General features: G+C 46.0%; 1 protein-coding gene across 10 annotated transcripts in view; it reads left to right on the forward strand.

The window, feature by feature from the left end:
- The window catches only part of ST6GAL1 (ST6 beta-galactoside alpha-2,6-sialyltransferase 1), an 87622-nt gene that overhangs the window by 29931 nt on the left and 38635 nt on the right, over positions 1–19056 (forward strand). For 5 of the 10 annotated variants that reach the window (XM_064457307.1, XM_064457310.1, XM_064457308.1 and 2 more), the window contains 5 exons: positions 1115–1242; positions 2347–3028; positions 6354–6451; positions 16350–16451; positions 17323–17497. In XM_064457307.1, coding sequence (XP_064313377.1) covers positions 2398–3028; positions 6354–6451; positions 16350–16451; positions 17323–17497 — 1006 coding nt within the window. In that variant the 5' untranslated portion in view covers positions 1115–1242; positions 2347–2397. Of the gene's footprint in view, positions 1–1114; positions 1243–2346; positions 3029–6353; positions 6452–7136; positions 7328–16349; positions 16452–17322; positions 17498–19056 lie in introns of those variants that run through there. The other 5 variants (XM_064457312.1, XM_064457311.1, XM_064457314.1 and 2 more) reach the window with 2 other exon arrangements.

The following is a 19056-nucleotide window of genomic DNA, read 5'->3' on the forward strand; positions in this document are numbered from 1 at the left end:
GTGTCTTGCAGAGACCACAGCAGAAGAGGGCAGTAAACAGCATGGGGAACCTTGTGTTAACTCCTTGCAGAAGAGAGCGCAGCGATGTCCTGCATTCCCTCCTGAGAGCTCCTGTTCCCCTGACTGCTGTACCTCTGTGAAACCATACGGGCCAAAAAGACTTCAGCATGTGTTTCTAGAACTTGCTTTTCAAGCAAATGAAAAGTGAGATGGTCTGTCAAGGCAGGGAAATTATTTAAATAAAAGCTAGAATTACTTGTGCTTCTTGAATCTTTTTGTTGTTGTTGTTTAAGAACTGGAGGTAGAACAATGTCTGCTTTTTGATTGTGGGGTGCTCTGTAAGAAATCAAGTTGAGTTCCTTATTAGAGTTAAAAGAAAATATAAGTAGTCAGCATTAGGATGCTTTAAAAATTTAGTATTTAATCCTGTAAAGGGTAGCATTTGTAATTTAGCTTATGTGGCATTGTACTGACTCAAAGTTCCTGCAAGACAAGCTACTTCTTGAATTGTATAATACGCTGAAATCTCCCTTTCTCTCACTGCGTATTTCCTTGGTAGAGTGAAGCTGTAAAGTCTAAAATACATTTGTCTATTTTGTGAAGACCTGTGGATTAAGATATATGTTATAAAGCAACTTCTCATGTGGCTTACTTGCTCCAAAAAAGCAGAGAGTCTTCTCTGCCACTGCATTTGAGGAAGAGGGCAGGAATCACCCAAGAATAGGCAGTAAGATATTTCCCTAGGAAAAGTTGGCTTCTGCTTTCCCTTCCCCTGTTTATTGTGTTGATGAACAACTTTGGGATTTTTCCTTGACTCTTTTATAGGTCTATCTACTGCCAGTCTGGTGGGAGCATAGAGCAGGCAGCCTGCAATCCAGTTCCTGCTTTAGCTGAGAGTAGACTCCAGGCTAGGAGGGAAGGTGCCCATTTTGAGTGGGCATTTAAGTGTTTAAAAGGCTTATGTGGTGTTTAATGTGTTTGCTGCTGGCCCTTCCAGGCCTGGGTAACAGCTTCTGTGGGTCTGCAAGGCTTATCGGAGGAAATACTTGCTCATCCCCAGAACCACAAGGTTCTTCCATAACAGGGGTTTTTCTCCCCCCCTCTCTTTTTGCAGGTGCTTCTTGAACTCTTCAGTGCATCACAGAACTGTTGTGTTTTGGGATATCCTGCTTAAACCCTCAGAAGAAAATCTGCCAAAAGCCAAAAATGACTTGAGTTGGAGAGCTGCTGCCTTATTGACAGGTAGTATGTTGGTAGCTCAGTAACTTCTCAATGCTGCAGCTTAGCACTGCTTGCTTTCAGCAAGTTGCTCAAGGAGGGAGTTGTTACTAGTGCCTTTCTAGGACGGGTAGTGATCTGCATGTGTTTGTCTCCTGAGGCTCACTGGGACACCTGCTGTCTCTATACTGCTCCCATGTTCTTTGACACATCCCGGAGCAACCACATAGGGAAATGAGCAGCTGCCCTCCTGGCTTCTGTAGTCCCATATGCTGGTCATGAGGTGTTCGTGCCTCAGTATATGTTTCCTACACCAGCCCCTTGTGCTGCGTAGGTTGAGCTGCCCTTTAGGCACTCCTTCTATTGAATTGCCCCCTTCTATAATATGATGGGGGCTGGAGTGTCTGCCTACGTGAGGTATCGCAAAAGAGAACGGGCAGTGCTGTACAACAGAGTCGGGCTTTGCTTTCTCCAGCGATAACTTATCTTGAGTAATGCTTATCAAAATGCATTTATGAACCCAAACATGCCTCAGACCCTACTGTGGATTAATTGACTCCCTGTAGCTCTATAGTGAGATTTCATGTTGGGAATGCACTCAGCACACTGCAGGTTTCCAGAAGTTTCCTGTGAAGTCACCAAGTGTGTCAGTACCATGAACCTACAGCTTCCCCCCCTCCCCCCCCCCCCCAGTTATATCCTCATTATGTGCTTCTTTAGTGTTCATGCCTATGGTCAAGTAGAAGCTCAGTTCTGGAAATGGTAGTGGTGGGATTTGAATATTGGCTGGCTGAGATGGGAGGTGAAAGAAAGCAAAGTGGAGACTTACCCTGCTGCTGGTATGATGCTGGCTGTGTTAAACTTGACTGACACTTGTGGAGGGGAATAGAAGAACGGTTTGAATGGCTGTGGCCTCAGATCACCATTACATAGCATGTGATAGCTAATAGCCAGCTCAAGTCTCCGTTTGAGGTGGTGGGCTTTGAAATGAGATCTTTAAATGACCTGAAATTTTAAAATTGCCCCTCTGCTCTCCCTCTCCCCTCCCATTGCCCACACACTGATACTTTATATATAGACACATGCCTGTGCGTGTGACCCTGACTGAGATGTGTTCCTTTCTCCCAGGACCAACTTCCTGCCTGGTGTTCAGTGTCTCATCTGGATGCACCGTACACTATGGTTCACATCAATGTGTTGAAAAAATTAATGTGTGTTCTTGTGGTGATACTGGTAGCTCTGACAGTTTGCTTGTGGAGAGAGACAAGAAGAAGCTACTACATTCCTTTCAAGACCGAGAGTGATGATTTTCAGGATTTCAGGAATTCAGAAAAATGGAACCCACTTAAATCACAGGGCCTTTTCCGTGGAGCAGCCAGTGAATTGGGTCAGTTACCCAAAACTTGGTTTAGCAACATCAACAAAGTAAAAGGTAGCACCCCTGTAACAGCCGAAAAGTCCAAGAAAGCAGCAGACTCTGTGAAGGTATGGGATAAGGACAGTTCATCCAGAAATCTCATACCCAGGCTGCAGAAGGTCAGAAAAAACTACCTGTCCATGAACAAGTACAACGTGACTTACAACGGAAAGAGGAACGCTGTTAAACTCAGTCCAGAGAAGCTGCTCTGCCAGCTACGGGACAGGGTGAATGTGACCATGATACAGGGATCGGATGGTCCTTTTGATAGCTCTGAATGGCAGCAATACCTACCAGGGAAAAGCCTCAATGAAACTGTGGGCCGCCTGGGTCGCTGTGCTGTTGTGTCCTCAGCAGGGTCTCTGAAATCATCTCATTTGGGAAAAGAGATAGGTTGGTATTTTTCTATTAGCATGAAGTCAAATAACATTGTTTTATAACTTATGCTGAATAGAAGTAACCTACTGTCATGCTCTTACCAGTAAGTCTCTGGTGTGGTCGCAAAGGTGTTTAAAATAAGTTGAAATGTTATCCTTAAACTTCTTCTAAAGTTAGTGAATGTTACAGCCTAGGATGAGGTGGGAGTAATGATAAGATACTCTGTCTCTGAGCGTACACACCACACAGTGTAGGCTCCTTAAGGTGCCCTGGATCATAGTGCCTGTGAGCTTTCGACCTTGGGCAGACCAAAACAGGCAAGCCTCAAGGGAGTGGAAGGGTTGTGTTGAGCTGGTGAATTACAAAGCAGCATGTTTTGATACCAGAGTATTTTGTGTCTTTAAGAAAGCAGCATGCAGGGGAAACCAGCTCTCCAGCCATCAACTCAGGTTTTGTGCTTGGCATAAAATCCTCCTGTGCCTGTAGTTCCCTCAAATTCCTTCATTTATTGTTGTTTGAGGCTTAGTTAAGATTCATACTTTGCTGAACTGCAGTTCTGCTGCAGGAGAAGTTTTAAAGCCTGTGGGTGTTCTCTCCAGTGGAAATTGTTTGCAGACTTCAGTGTGTTTGTAAGCTGTCTGTTGGATCAGGTCCCTTTGGCCTGCACTAACCTGGAAGTAGCCTTTATCCTCTGAAATAAGTAGATAGATAGTCCTTTAATAATCTATCCATGAACAACCTGGGCAAAGCCTTCAGAATTGTAGTTCCCAGATGCTCGTGGGAAGGTCAGGCTTTTGTTTTGGTAGTTGTTCAAAAGTTTGCCCCCAAACTCGTGTGTGCTCCACAGGGCAGGTGAGCACAGCTGAACAGTTGAAGTTGAACAGTCTGAAGTGTGTTAAAATGCTATGAAAAATGTGATGGAAGAGGTAGTGGTGGTGGTTTTAACCAGGATAGCATTGCCTCCTGGTAAAAATTGCAGGTGGGAGTTGGTTGATATAATTGCTTCTGCCTCTTACAAGTGTTTGAAGCTAGGTAGGTCAAGACTTGGGAAGCCAATTCTGAGTACTTTGAGTACCTGTCTTGGCTTATTTAGGTGCCTCTCGAAGTTCAGTAGCTAAAGGTTTTTGCAGAAGTGACCTTCTGTTGAACACTTCTCTGACAGAGCTGGTTTGTGCCCAAGGGTGTCTCTGTTAGACTCCAGCATACTGATAAAACTGCTCGCTCCTCTGTAAGGAGACCCTCTCAAGAGCTGAGGCTGGTGTTTACAATGTGTTGTCATGCAGTCCATGCAAGCGCTGGATTTGGTGTTAGAGCAGCCAAGGAGTGCAATGGGCTGTGCTCCGGCTGCGGCACAGCTGAAAGGACATCAAATGTGGAAAGCCATTTCACTGTTCCTACAGCTGGTCTCTGAGCCTGTCACCTAAACTGAAGCACCAGTTTGTTCCACACCACAAGGGATGGATGTTGGAAAGGTCACTATGTAATGTGCCCCAAGGTAAATGCCGTTAGCCCCTGCTCCTGTCCTTGGCTTGCATTCCTTGCACCAGGGTCACAGACTTTAACCTTTTTGCTCAAGCAGTCATCTCTGCTAGTAGATTTTGAAGAGTTTTGGGCACTTGCAGCCTTGAGCTGGGCAGGGTCAATATCGAAGGATTCAAGAGTATTCAGTGTATTTATGTACAGGGGTTTTTCCTCCAGTTTTGACCTGACATATTTCCATGCAGGAAAAGCAATGGTTTTTTTGGAGGAAGGTGCCAAAAAGGTATTACATATGACAGGCTTAAAATGAAGCATTTGCTTAGATAAGCATGACAGATTGCTGAATTATTATTCCTTGAATGGCCAGGAAATATTTGTTCTGTATAATCACATTAAGATACCAAATGAGCAATTAGTCAATGTAAGGGAGGCTGGCAGAGCAGAATGGGGAGAAACTTGTAAACAAGCAGCTCATATCTTACTGGGCTCTTGGTGTTATTGTAGGTTATGAATTGCCAGTGAAAAATTTGATATGGGAAATACCAAGTGCAGCACAACCACCTGGAGGCAGAGCGCTTCAGAGCCCCAGCTACCCTGCCTGTGCATTCATTAAACTCTTTTTAAATGCAAATTTAGGGCATAATAATTCTTGGTGTCTGGCTGAAATCATGTGGGCAAATTATAACCCTGTACTCCATTGGTGCAAGGTAGGACGTGGAGTTAAGGGTCTGTAGTGGTAACTACAGAGCTGCTTCTCAGTGTGGACACGTTTTTTTCAGAAACACCACCTTTCTGGTTTTGTGTGTTGTTTTAGAAGGCTCTAATCAAGATCCCTTTGTCCATGAGAATAAAGTAGCTGAGAAACTAGTCTTCACTGCCAAGAATTGCTGATCCTCCAGCATTGCTTCTGAGAACACCCCTGTTTTCAAGAAAATGATCTCAAAATAACCCAGTTCTGGACCAGGCGAGTACTTCTGCCCTGGCTGGGGACTCAGCAGTTCCCCAGCTGCAGCTGGTGTAAGCTGTGGTCTTGTGACCTCAGGGCAAAGGCAGAGAAGCTGGTCCTGCTCCTGCAGCTGAACACCTCATCACATAAAAGGCTTCCTATCCAAATCTAGCCAGTAGCTATGGAGAAGTTGGGGTTCCAGGGTGATGGGCACACATGCCCTCTGTGTCACAGCAGCCACCTGGCTCTGTGCCTTTACAGTAGCCTGGCTGACTGTGCTGAGGCAGAGGAGGGTGCTGGAGGAATGCTGTGCTATCTTAAGAGATTATGCCAGCAGAGGAAAATGTAGTGAATCCCAAGGCATGTAACAAGCCGTGCCTGTTAAATGCACAGCAGTGGTTTTATTTCTGTAATGTGGGAGGTATGCTGGCAGGCTGAAGCCAGTTTTGTTTTTTTCCATTGTGGTTATTATACATGTTTCTCAGGCTGGTCAACATCCAGGCTGCAGGAAGGGTTGCTGGCTCACTGTTATTTCCTAGTTTCTTAGTTTGCAGCCAGCCACATGGTAAATGAATTGTATATCAGTCTTATCTCCTGGTGAAGTGTTTGGAAGGAAGAAGAGGGAGAGGGAGGGAGACGCCACACTCCTCTGTGCAGAGGAAATGTGAGGGCTGTGCTCTCCGCTGGCCAGCAGACTGTAGTTTTGAAAAATTATTTTTTAAAAGTGTATTAATCATCAGGTTAGACTAACAACTTCTTCCGCAGAACCTGGCATGGTAGTTCTAGTCATTACGTGGAAAGTCTCCAGGGACTAGCCAGATCATATTAGAAACAGCAGCAGATGACCTATTACACATCTCTTCTGTTACTCAAAAAAGTGTTAGCTCACCAGTTTTCTCTCTCTTTTGCTTTCAGACAGCCATGATGCCGTCTTGCGATTCAATGGAGCTCCTATCAAGGGGTTTCAAGAAGATGTGGGGCAAAAGACAACAATTCGTCTTGTGAACTCCCAGGTAGGTCTGATGAACGTGCGCCAAATGGGCCAAGTGTGGTAGAGCTGCATACCTCCCCTGGGAGCTGAATGGCAGCCTGAAATAACAACATTCACGGGGCTTCTGAGTTCATCTGCTGCTGGGAGTTCTTTCAAATCAGTTTGGAAAGAATAGAGCTTTCCATCCAATTTCTCCAGTCCTTAGCTGATGGCTGTAGGATAGAGTCATCCTTCCTTGTGATGGGGGACAGTTGGCAAATCTGAGGTTACTGCAGTTAAATTAGCACGTGCTAGCAAACCTGCATTAGCCTGCCTGTAATTTACAGCAAGCTCAAGGTAATTTGATTTTTGGCTTGGCTCAAAGCCTCTTTTTAAGTTCAGGAGGGCCAGCTGTGTGCTTGCTGGTGTGCTTTGGGAGAGTGAGGCAGGAATGGCACCACAGCTCAGCTAATGCTGCTCAGCAAACCAAGCTGTGTCAAGAAGTGGGTTGTACTGGCCCCAGAGATGGCTATGAAGAATGAAGCAAGTTTATTTGAAAAGAACAATGCTGCTTTTCTGCCCAGTGATGTTGCAGACATCTAGATAAAGCACTAACCAGGGCTGGTGGGTGGGTCAGAGGGACCAGGACCTCATTGCAGAGCATGGCAGAAAATATGTTTTAATGCAAGGCATCGCTTAATCAGTTAAACTCTCCTTGACTCTTTCAGAGATCTTTCTGGGTATGAGGCTGTCCCTCTGATAATTTTCTTTGGCCTTCAATAGACTTTGAAACAGTGGTATGAAACCATGTCTAGCAATACAGAATCACAGAATGGTAGGAGTTGGAAGGGACCTCTGCAGATCACCTCGTCCAACCCCCCTGCTTCACCAGGTACACCTAGAGCAGGGGGCACAGGAACACGTCCAGGTGGGTTTTGAATGTCTCCAGGGAAGGAAACTCCACACCCTCCCTGGGCAGCCTGTGCCACTGCTCTGTCACCCTCACAGGAAAGAAGTTTTTCTCGTACTGAGGTGGAACTTCCTGTGTTCCCACTTGTGCCCATTGCCCCTTGTCCTGTCGTTGGGCACTATTGAAAAGAGTCTAGTCCCATTGTCCTGACACCCACTCTTTAGATATTTATAGGTATTGATGAAATCCCTGCTCAGTCTTCTCTTCTCCAGGCTAAACAAACCCAGGTCTCTCAGCCTTTCCTCATAAGGGAGATGCTCCAGTCCCTTCATCATCTTGGTAGCTCTCCACTGGACTTGCTCAAGCAGCTCCACATCCTTCTTTAACTGGGAGCCCAGAACTGACACAGTACTCCAAATGTGGTCTCACTATGGCAGAGCAGAGGGGGAGGATAACCTCTCTTGATCTGCTGGCCACAATCCTTTTAATGCAGCCCAGGATATCGTTGGCCTTCTTGGGCACAAGGGTACAGTGCTGGCTCATGGTCAACTTGTTGTCCACCAGCACTCCCAGGTCCTTCTCAACAGAGCTGCTTTCTAGTAGGTCAGCCCCCAGCCTGTACTGGTGCATGGGGTTGTTCCTCCCCAGGTGCAGGACCTTGCACTTGCTCTGGTTGAATTTTGTTAGGTTCCCCTCAGCCCAGCTCTCCAGCCTGTTCAGGTCTCGCTGGATGGCAGCACAGCCTTCCTGTGTATCAGCCACTCCTCCCAGCTTGGTGTCATCAGTGAACTTGCTGAGGGTACGCTCTCTCCCATCATCCAGGTCATTGATGAATATGTTGAACAGGACTGGACCCAGCACAGACCCCGGGGGAACACCGCTAGTTATGGGCCTCCAACCAGACTCTGCCCCATTGATCATGACCCACTGAGTTCTGTTGTTGAGCCAGCTCTCTATCCATCTTGCTGACCACTCATCCAGCCCACACGTCCTAAGCTTGTCTATGAGGATGCTATGGGAGACAGTGTCAAAAGACATGCTGAAGTCGAGATAGACAACACCCACTGCTCTCCCTTTGTCATCCCAGCCAGTCACGCCATTGTAGAAGGCTATCAGCTTGGTCAAGCATGATCTTCCCTTGGTGAATCCATGTTGACTGTGTCTGATAACCTTCTTGTCCTCTACATGCCTGGAGATGACCTCCAGGATGAACGGCTCCATTACCTTTCCAGGGATGGAGGTGAGGCTGACTGGCCTATAGTTCCCCAGGTCCTCCTTCTTGCTCTTTTTGAAGATTGGAGTGACATTTGCTTTCCTCCAGTCCTTGGGCACCTCTCCTGTCCTCCACAACCTTTCAAAGGTGATGGAGAGTGGCTCAGCAAGAACACCTGCCAGCTCCTTCAGCACTCACGAGTACATCCTATTGGGGCCCATGGATTTGGGAGGATCCAGTTTGCATAGGTGATCTCTGACCCAATCCTTCTCAGCCAATGGGAAGTCCTTTCTCCAGAATTTTATCTCTCTCTCTCTGTGGGCTGAGATGCCTGAGGGCCAGCCTTAGCAGTAAAGACCAAAGCAAAGAGGGCATTCAGTTACTCCACCTTCTCTGCATCCTGCATCACCAGGGCCCCTTCCTTGTTCAGCAGTGGGCCCACTGCATCCGCAGTCTTCCTTCTACTGCTGATGTATTTAAAGAAGCCCTTCTTGTTATCTTTGACATCCCTCACCAGATTTCGTTCCAAGTGGGCCTTGGCCTTCCTCGTTGCATCTCTGCATACCTGACAACATTCTTATATTCCTCCCAAGCGGCCAGTCCCTTTTATCACGTACTGTGAACCTCTGTCTTCCATTTGAGTTTCACTAGAAGCTCTTTGGTCGTCCATGCAGGTCTCCTGGCTCCTCTGCCTGACTTCTTCCTCCTCGAGATGCACCAATCTTGAGCTCAGAGCAAGTGGTCCTTGAATATTGACCAGCACTCTTGGACCACCCCATCCTTCCAGAGTCCTAGCCTATGGGATTCCTCCAAGCAGGTGTTTGAAGAGGCCAAAGTTGGCCCTCTTGAAGTCCAAGGTTGTAACCTGACTCGTTGCCCTTCTTCTACTTCACAGCATCCTAAACTTGACCATCTCACGGTCACCGCAGCCAAGGGTACCCCCAACTCTCACATCCTCAACCAGCCCTTCCTTATTTGTTAGGATAAGGTCGAGCAGCACGTCTCACCTTGTTGGTTCCTCCGCCACCTGCATCAAAAAGTTGTCCTCCATGCTCTTCAGGAACCTTCCGGATTGTGCATGGCTTGCCATGTTGCTTTTCCAGCAACTGTCAGGGTGGTTGAAGTCCCCCATGTGGACCAGGCCCTGCGATTGCGAGGCTACTTCCAGCTGTCTGTAGAAGGCTTCATCAACTTCCTCTTCTTCATCAGGTGGCCTGTAGCAGACACCCACAACAGTGTTGCCCATATTTGGCTGTCCCTTAATTTTTACCCACAAGCTCTCAACTTGTTCTCCTTCCACTCCAAGGCAGAGCTCGATACATTCCAGTTGCTCCCTCACATAAAGAGCAACTCCCCCACCTCACCTTGCTGGTCTGTCTTTCCTGAAAAGCCTGTAGCCATCCATGACCCTATTCCAGTCATGTGAGCTATCCCACCATGTCTCTGTGATTGCCGTGAGATCATGGCTCTGTGACCGCGCATAGACCTCTAGTTCCTCCAGTTTATTCCCCATGCTGGGTGCATTGGTGTTCAGAAAGGTGCTTGAGCATACAGGTTTCCCCGGAGGGGCATACAAGGACCCACTATAGGTATGCACACCCTTGAGGTGGTTGGTCTCCTGGTTGCCATTGCATGAGGCCGGCATGGCACCTTTATCACTTCTCAGGTTGTCCTGTCTTATTCCCCCATTGGATGAGATGGCATTAGCATTACCAGTTTCTTCCACTCCCCCCGAGTTCCTCAGTTTAAAACCCTCCTCACCAAGTTTGCCAGCCTGCTGCCAAAGATTCCCTTGCCCCTTCCCGACAGATGGAGTCCATCCCTCCCTAGCAGCCTATAATTGTTGAAGAACATCCTGTTGTCGTAAAAGCCAAAACCCTCATGTTGACACCAGCCATGTAAACAGGAGTTGATTTGTATTATTTGCCTATTTCTAGTTGCCCATTTTTCTCCAACAGGTAATATGGAGAAGGTAACTTGGGCACCAGTATTTTTCAGTTGCTTTCCCAGGGCTTTATAGTCTTCCTTAGTTTGGCCCAGACTCTGGCTTGCAGCGTCATTTGTGCCCACATGGAAGAGTAGCAGAGGGTAGTAATCAGTGCTTTTGACAAGGTGTGGCACCCTCTCAGTGATGTCTTGGATCTTAGCTCCCAGAAGACAGCAAACCTCTCGCGACTGCCTGTCAGGTCAGCAGATGGGTGCCTCAGTGCCTTTTAACAGAGAGTCACCCACTACAAGCACTATGTTAGCAGGGTTAGTAAGTCACCCATTCTGGATCAGCGAGACCCACAACAGAGATTGTTGCTGCTCTAGGAACTTCTCAGAAAGTGTTTGCCCCTTTCTTTCATATTACTGTTACACTTCATGTTTGTCCTTTTGTGGGGGGAGAAATTTTCAAGTGTAGGCATACAGAGAGAAGAGGAGATAATAGTGGCCTGTGCTGATGAGAGAATGGAGTGGGACAGTAAAATACCAAATAGGCCTGGAGTTGTTGGCTGAAAGACCTGTTGCGGCACTGGAATGCAAAGTGTGAGCACCTCCTCACCCAGGAAGAGGGGGAGGAGGCTCTATAAGCAGATGAAGACTGGGGGTGTGAGTGGGGGAGAGATAAGGGACTGAAGCATAGCTTTTGTACTCCAGAACCCAAAAGGCAGTTTCCTTTCCTCACCCCAAAGCTGAGAATTATAGGCCTAGAATTTTCTCATCTGCATCATGTGAGGAGTCCATGGGTGCTGCTGTGTAACAAGGTTTGAAGTTTCTCAAAGCAGCAGCAGGAGCTTGGCCATCCTCTTCAAAGGCAAGATGTGAAGCAAGCTTTTAACCATTTTCGCTAGTTCATTTTGCGTGTGTTTTGAAGTATGTTCTTGCTGCTTGTGTGAAAGCTGTTGCTACCTCTTTCTGCTCTTGTGTCTCGCTTTCTCCCCTTGCTGCTGTGCTCTGTTGTGCTGCTTGCTGCATCTCGATTCCTCTGCGTTAAACCACGAGTCGGATGTGGGACAGTTTGTTGTTTCTGAATGAATCTGTTTTTAGCAGACATATCTGGCTGCTGAAATCCTTCTTCGTCTGCCCATTTTGACCTCTCAATTTTTTTTATCTTTCCCTTCCGTGTGTATTTTTATGATGGTGTTATATTATTGTGATATGAAGTCATTTACCAGCAAAACCATGTATGTAACCTGTGTGATGCCAGGGTTATCTGCACAGGGAGGAGGGTCACAGTATGATTGTACAGCTGTAATATAGCAGTAATAACTCTCTGCGTGGCTGCTCTTATTTTGGACTAAGTGTATTTACAACTATGTTGTTATAGTGCTTCTGTTCTCCATGCAGATCAGCCTTGCAGCTGTGGGTGACACTTTTAATCTGCTACCATCCCCTCTGAATGGAGATGCCAGCTTAGAAAACTTCAATTACAGGGAGAGCAAAATTGTTGCAGTTTTTGAGGCTAAAGTTAACTCAAAATACAGCATTGATCTAGCTGCTAAACAGTGCAAAAGATGCTCTCCATGTGAATAGTGCAGGAGTCTTTTTTCTGGAGTTTCTAAACCGAACAGCTCTAATTGCAGTCCCCGCTATCTTCAAGGGTAACTGGATCGGGAGCCTATTTTTCTTCTGTGTTTTTGTTTACACATTTAATGGTTCGGTGCTGTATATAGGCAGGGATGACATTCTAACCTTCTTGTTAGTGGGGTTGCCTGATCGCATTTTGTTTTCAGCTGCTTGCAGGCATCATGTACTGGCTGGACAAGCTGTAATTTGTTCTTGTTCTGGGTTGGGTTTGTCTTTTCTTATGTTGTAAGTGGTAACTGGGAGCAAGGATGGAATTGTGACTTGGTTGCTCTTACTATTGATCAATCCTTGGTCTATTCCCAAAATGAAGGAAATGGGATCTCCTCAATCTAATCTGTCAGAACTGGTCTGTATTGAGTAGTATCCCTTTGGCATGTGTGGCCAGTGGCCCAAAGTTGCTGAATAACTATTTGAAGATCTATTATTTTAGAAAAATTTGCTGACCAGTCTCTAGCATGTGTCTAAGGGTGGATGGTTCTAACAGTAGAGTGGGGTATCTTTTACATCTGTGTGTATAGAAGAAGATTAATAGATTGATGCTGGGGGCAGGGTGCATGCGTGAGAAATTTGAGATACTCGGATCTGAGGATAGGCTTATAGGTCTACAAGCCTGGTAGTGGTTCTAAAGAGAGATATTATTTAACCTTGCTTATTTTCTTAGACCTCCACTGGTTCATCAGTACCGCATCTTTAATGGCATGTTCTCTTGCAGTCTTGTGTAAGACATCGATTTGCCCTGGGAAAGTGCTCACATTTTGCAAAAATAAGGGCTGAAGAGTGTGCCGGGGGGGAGTGCCAATGTCATTCTGTAGGACACAACTCCTTTCTGCAGAGCTGACTGAGGACCCGAGTACCTCGTTCCCCCTAGCCCTTGTTTACAGTTCTTGGCTGGCTTCTCGCTGCCATAGAGAGCACTCTGCTTTGGCTGCATTTGCGGTTACTGTCACTAACAAGTCTGCAGGGAGGAAGAGAAAGGAGATAGCACACCAATGGAATGGAGTAAGGTTGTGATGGGAAAGGGGAGCATTCACTGCAGTAGCTGGAGAGAAGGAACTCATTTTGATATGGTTAATAAACATACTAGGAGGGTAGGGGCTCTGTTAGCAAGATACTTGCTAAACAGGCAATTGGCTAAAGAACTAATTAACTAGGAAATCAATAGATCAATTAACTAAATAGGATAAAAAAGCTGGGCAAGATAAATAAGTCATGTAGCAATTTAAATGAATTTAACTACTTGGAAAGAATCCGTCTCTATCAAACAGAACAAACAGGCACTAAAGGTATTCGAGGAGCCAGATTCTTCCAGCAAATGAGTTAAGTGACTGATAGGCAACTGGTAGTGCCAAGGACCAGGCTGGTGGTGTAGGGAAAGAAACAGGAAACGCTTTGTGGCTGTGGGGGTGTTCCCCACCTGGCTTCTTATCCTTCTGCTTTTGTGCCTCTCACAGCTCTCTAGGGGTTTGTGTGCCTCTGCCAATTCACATGGCTTTGCTTGGCTGACCTTTCCTTTCTTTGATGCTCAGTCTCTCTTGAAGCCTCCTTTCACATGTTTTGCATCAAGAAAGTTCCAGAAAGTTTCTAGCCTTTAAATAGAAACAATGAAATGAAAATTAAGTGCCCTGTTCCTGTGCTGGTGCAGTGCTCCATCCCACTTGTACCTGGCTAAGGGGATGGCTGGTGTCAGGTGCCATGCCCTCTTCTTGCCTCTGCCTCTGGTGTCCACAGACTGGAGGCAGAAGTTCACACCTGCAGCATTGCACGCTCTAGCTAACAAGTGGCCTAGATATTTTAGCTACTGTAAGGAAATGAAACCAGGCAGTACACGTGGACAAGGCCAAAGCCTAATGCAAGGCAACCCTTCTTGCTTTTGAAATAATTCACATCTGGGCTGTCCAGACCGTCCTGGTGCTCTGGTTATGGGGACAGCCAGGAAGGCAGCCTGCTGCTGGGGGTAGCTGGGATACTCGCGGATCAATTGGCTAGCTCTTAATTTGATCCATGGAGAAAATCAGGACAAATGGGAGCTGATTTTTATGATTATACTTTTCTTCAACAGATGTTTACAAGCTGTGCCTGTATGGGTTATGCCTTTGGGTGGGGAGGGTAGGAGATCAGTCCCTGTCTCGTTTGATTCTGGTGATTTGCTTTTTGCTGGAGACCTGGGTTGCCCCCAGGTGTCATGAGGTGTCTGGACATTTGTGTCCAGACTGTAGAGGGCAACTTCTCTGTTTGAACCACCTGGGTTTTTTTCATTTGGGAAAGCCTCTGGTGGAGTAGTCTCTCTCCACTGATAACTGTCTCTAGCCGGTGTGCTTTGCTGTTGTGGTGCTTTCCTTCTCATTGCTGCTCTCACAAATTCAAACCTCCTTTGCCTGTGTTGCATCACCCTGCTCTGGAGAGGCAAGGTAGGGCTCAGTGCAAGGGTCAGCTGGGGTGCCGTGGTCTCTGGTGTCTTGCACTGGTGCTGTCACAGAAAGTTGGCCCAGCGCTGAGCCCTGGCTGCCTGAGTTCCTGCTGCTCAGAAGAAACGACTCACGTACAGACTTTTTTTGGTTCAAATGAAGGTTCTGGATAAAACCAACAGTGTGTTTGCATTAGGGTCTTTCTGGATTGTCCTGGTGGCTGGTTGCAGCAATTAATGTTCCCACCCGCTTCTCATGGTTGTAACGGTGGTGTCCATTGTACAAGCTGGGTCACTGTTGCGTTAATGGTGGGAGTCTGAGGAGTGGCTAGGGGGAGATATTACCATTGAGTCACAAGGTTCAGACAGGACCCCCTTGCTTTCTAAACTCCTTCTCCAAGAGGAGTCTAGGTGCGGCTAAGTCCAGTCTTAGTCTCAGACTTAGTCAACAGTTTATTTTCTAAGGGTTGTAGAGTTAATCACTAATCAGAGTATTTGTTGTTAGTAACTAATTTGGCAGATGCACAGGCCGGTTGTGTTCAATGAGAACGATCACGGCTGGATTAATGAATAGTGCAATTTATTAAAGCAACAGATACACAGGTTCTTTGGATTACCAGTGGTAAGATTGCTGGTTACAAGACACATAAACACCAAAGTTATGAGTACACTGTTAGGCTACAAGTATGCTAAACGAATATGAGGCAACTCTATGCAATGGAGATTTACAGGGTGACTCCAACGTCGTAGCAGTTTACGCGCCTCTATACAGTGGAGATTTATGCAGTGACTCCAGTGCCTTAGAGATTTACGCAAAACAAATATGAAGCGACTCTAATATGAAGCAAAGCAACTCTAATACATTAGATATTTAAAGTGACTCTATAGAGGTTTCCAGTCTTACCCAAAGGCATCCCAGTTTGGGGGAAGAGAGGCTTAGCCCGTTGGCTGGTCCCAGAAGTCAGAGTGGTATCTTCCATAACACCCTCTTTCTCTTCACACATTTTATACTATTTCTTTATCTTTCAGGTGGAGCTTGAGTGACTCTAGTCATACGTATCTTTATTATGACTGGTATAAAATTTCCTCACTTTACTTTTAAAGGTGTAGACTAGGAAAATTCAAAGTACTTGCCCAGTGAGGGTGGTCGCACCTTAGGGGTGGGTAACTTTTGGGATGGAGGTGTCTTTTGCTATTATAATGATATTATAATGAGCAGAGTTCACCATAAGGACAGCGTTTTGTCAAAAGTATGACAGACTGTTGGCTGCAAGTATGCAGCGTACCAGCTCCATGGTACCTCGAGTTCCCATTTATCACAGAGACTGGCTGTGATGCCTCCACACCGTTCCACCCTCCAGACAACTCCTCTTAGAGTCAGTACACCAAGTTCTCCTGGCATTGCCAACATCTAAGGTTACTACGGAACTTCCATGCTATGGATTGCTCACGTATCAGCTGCACTTCATCTTGAAAGCTTCTTCAATGCAGTACTTTTTCTAAAAACATAAGTTTAATTTCTAAGTCACCTCCAGCAATTATTCCACGGTCACTCTGTAGGTCCTGTCCTTGTTTTATTACTTAAGGTAGATAGAGAAAACCTTGTAAAGCCTAATGGTAATTTTTCTTGTGACTCTCCACTAAATCCTGTGCTGCTAGATAGTACCGGGGTAGGTGTTGGAAGGGCATTGCTGGGGGTTGTCTCCTTGCCTGCGTGCAGTGGGACATGCTGAATTACCAGCAGTGGGTTGGCTGTGGCTGTATTCAGGTATGTTTGATGGCTTGGCTGTCTGCTAATTCTCACAGCATACCATATATTATTGTATTTTTTGTTGTTATTCAAGCTTGTTACTGTTGAGGAGCAGCAGTTCCTGAGGGAAGTGCTATATAACACTGGAATCTTAATTGTCTGGGATCCAGCACCATATCATGCAGAAATTCATGAGGTAAGGCTGAGTTTTCCATAAATAAAATCAGATTCATATGCTTTGAAGTACATTTGTTAACCTACTTCCTCCTATTGTAGGCAATCACTTATTTTAAGGCCATTCTTGTTTATCTCTCCATTATGTATATATCGGTATGTACTTCTGAGAGTATCCCATGCATGGGTGCTCCTAGCGAAACTAATCCTGATCCTGTTCCTGATCCCTGTGGAGGGCCTTAGGCCAAGTGTAATGGGTCACCACCTCTACTTTCCCATGGGCTGCAGAGAGGAGGTCACTACTGGCCGCAGCAGTTGTCATCTCATCAGAGGATGATCTCCTCTTTCTGACAGTTGCTGTAAAATTTACTAATGCTTGATGCTTGGATATTTCAACCACCACTCAGACATGAGATATACTTGATGCATTATGAATGGACTGGGAGTGTTTTTACTGAAATGGGAAGTTTTAGGATGCAAATCAGCTCAGCCTGTTTTAGGAGGGTGTGCTGAGGACACTTGCCTGCAGAATAGGATGCTTTGTACTTCAGCATGCAGAGGGGTTTGGTTTTGTAACATTTAAGGCAGACTTCTCAACATCATGTGCTACTGGGGGGTGCAGAATGAAATTAGACAAGATGATTGATCTCGTTAAACGGTTCTTCACTGCCGAAGAGAGGAGACTTGGGTTTTTTCCTGCTCTATTCGCTGAGTCAAGTCACCATAGCAACCCAAAGGGCAGGTGAGGTGGTGGGGGACAGAGGGTGAGTGTGTGTAGGTATAGCAGGACCTTTTACCCCTGGCAGCAGTAGATTCACTCATCCTCATTTCCCATTGGTTATGGGAAAGAGTGGGCTAGAAATAGAGTCTGACTTCTTGTTTCTGTTTTCCAGTGGTACAGAAAACCAGACTATAACTTTTTTGAAAGCTATAAATCATATCGTAGCACACATCCGGAGCAGCCCTTCTATATCCTGAATCCAAAAATGCAGTGGCAACTCTGGGACATTCTGCAGGAGAATTCCCTGGAGCATATTCAGCCTAATCCACCATCGTCAGGAATGCTTGGTAAGATAATTGCCCTCTAAACTTCTTGTTTGGTTTGCAGGAACTCTCCATGATGCCTTTTCCCAAGACAGCTACAGATTTATGGTGCTTATCAGAGTTGCTTTTACAGTGTTTGTCTTATGCCAAAATTTAAGCTTCCTGTCTTTAAAACAGCAGCTCAGTTGTGTTAAAGTGGTTCGTAGCACCCCTCTGAAACAGCAGTTACAAACATCACCTGGTTCCATGTGGAAACAGGAGAGCAGGTTGCAACATCGAGATGTTCTCTAGGATTTCTAGCTTCTAGTGCCAGAGCAGTTCCTATGGGGTGCGAGAGGAAGGATATGGCTCCTGTGGGCTAAGATCTTGTCAGGCAAATAAATCTGGTTACCGCAAATGAAATTTAAGCGCTTGCCTGCTATGCTTTCCATATATAAATATGGAAGAAAAATATATATAGCTGAAGATCTACTGCGGGTCTGGGGATGGTCAGACTGAATAGTTGCCCTGAAAAGTTTGGTCATGTTCCCCCTTATTCATCAGCATGCTAACATCTTGTTTGTCAGCATGCTAAATCCAGCCTCTCAGCGAAGGGGCTCATTTTACATTCTGCTGTTGCAAAGCTTTTCCTGCTTATTGGAGAGCAGATCTCAGACCAGCTGAATAAAAAGGAGTGAACTTCTCAGGAAATTCACATATATTTGAAATCACAGCGTAGATGTATGGTCTTGTTTGCCACGTGGATGCCCAAGTGCTGAATGGCTTCAGCCTTTCTTCTGCTCCCATCACTGCTGGGACACAGGCACCCTTCTCCCTCTGTGTAAACAGTCACTTCTTATTTTTGTCACTCAAATGCCTAGTTTTCTTCCACAACCTTGCTCTTGCCCAGCCCTGTTACATCACTGCTGGGATATATGCAGAACAACTGCATAGCAGCATAGTCAATGACAAGAGCAAAATAGTTGTTAACTGGAGTTAGGTGTTTGAAGGCAGGCACTGGGCCATGTCAGACGGCAAATTCCTCTGTGGCTTAACGCTGGACAGTTACCTGCTTTGTAAAACAAGTAACCTTGCCAGACTCAGGGGCACAGACAAGTCTCAATTGGCAGCTCTACGTTTCGTGGAGGGCCTAATCATGAATTAAAATTGTCATTTGAAAAGGTGGATGAAAACGTGATTCAAATGCCCTGTAGTTAAACAAGTGGTTTCACAGAATGGGTTCTTCTAATGTCTTGTAACCTGTGTTCCTTTGATCATGCATGGTCCCTGACACCTCAGACATGGAATGGATTTTATGTGATATTATACATTGGTTCTGTTTCCCTAGTATATTCTTGCTATTTCTTGCACTTGGAAGAAAGGTGGCCAATAACTATGGCTTACTTCTGATCTGGCCAGAGCTGACAGATCTGTGCCCAGCACTGGTGTGAATGTCCTCAAGTGGTTCATGTGTCTGTCAGAAGACACAGGAGGGCAGCACTGCTCTGCTGTGGGGAAGCTGGGGGAGCCTGAAGAGCAGAGGCTGTTCAGTCTTTGCAAGCCATCTCCAGGCACAGTCACTTTGATATCCCCTACATTCACAA

Source organism: Phalacrocorax carbo, chromosome 7 (genome assembly GCF_963921805.1).
Source record: "Phalacrocorax carbo chromosome 7, bPhaCar2.1, whole genome shotgun sequence".
Taxonomy (NCBI): domain Eukaryota; kingdom Metazoa; phylum Chordata; class Aves; order Suliformes; family Phalacrocoracidae; genus Phalacrocorax; species Phalacrocorax carbo.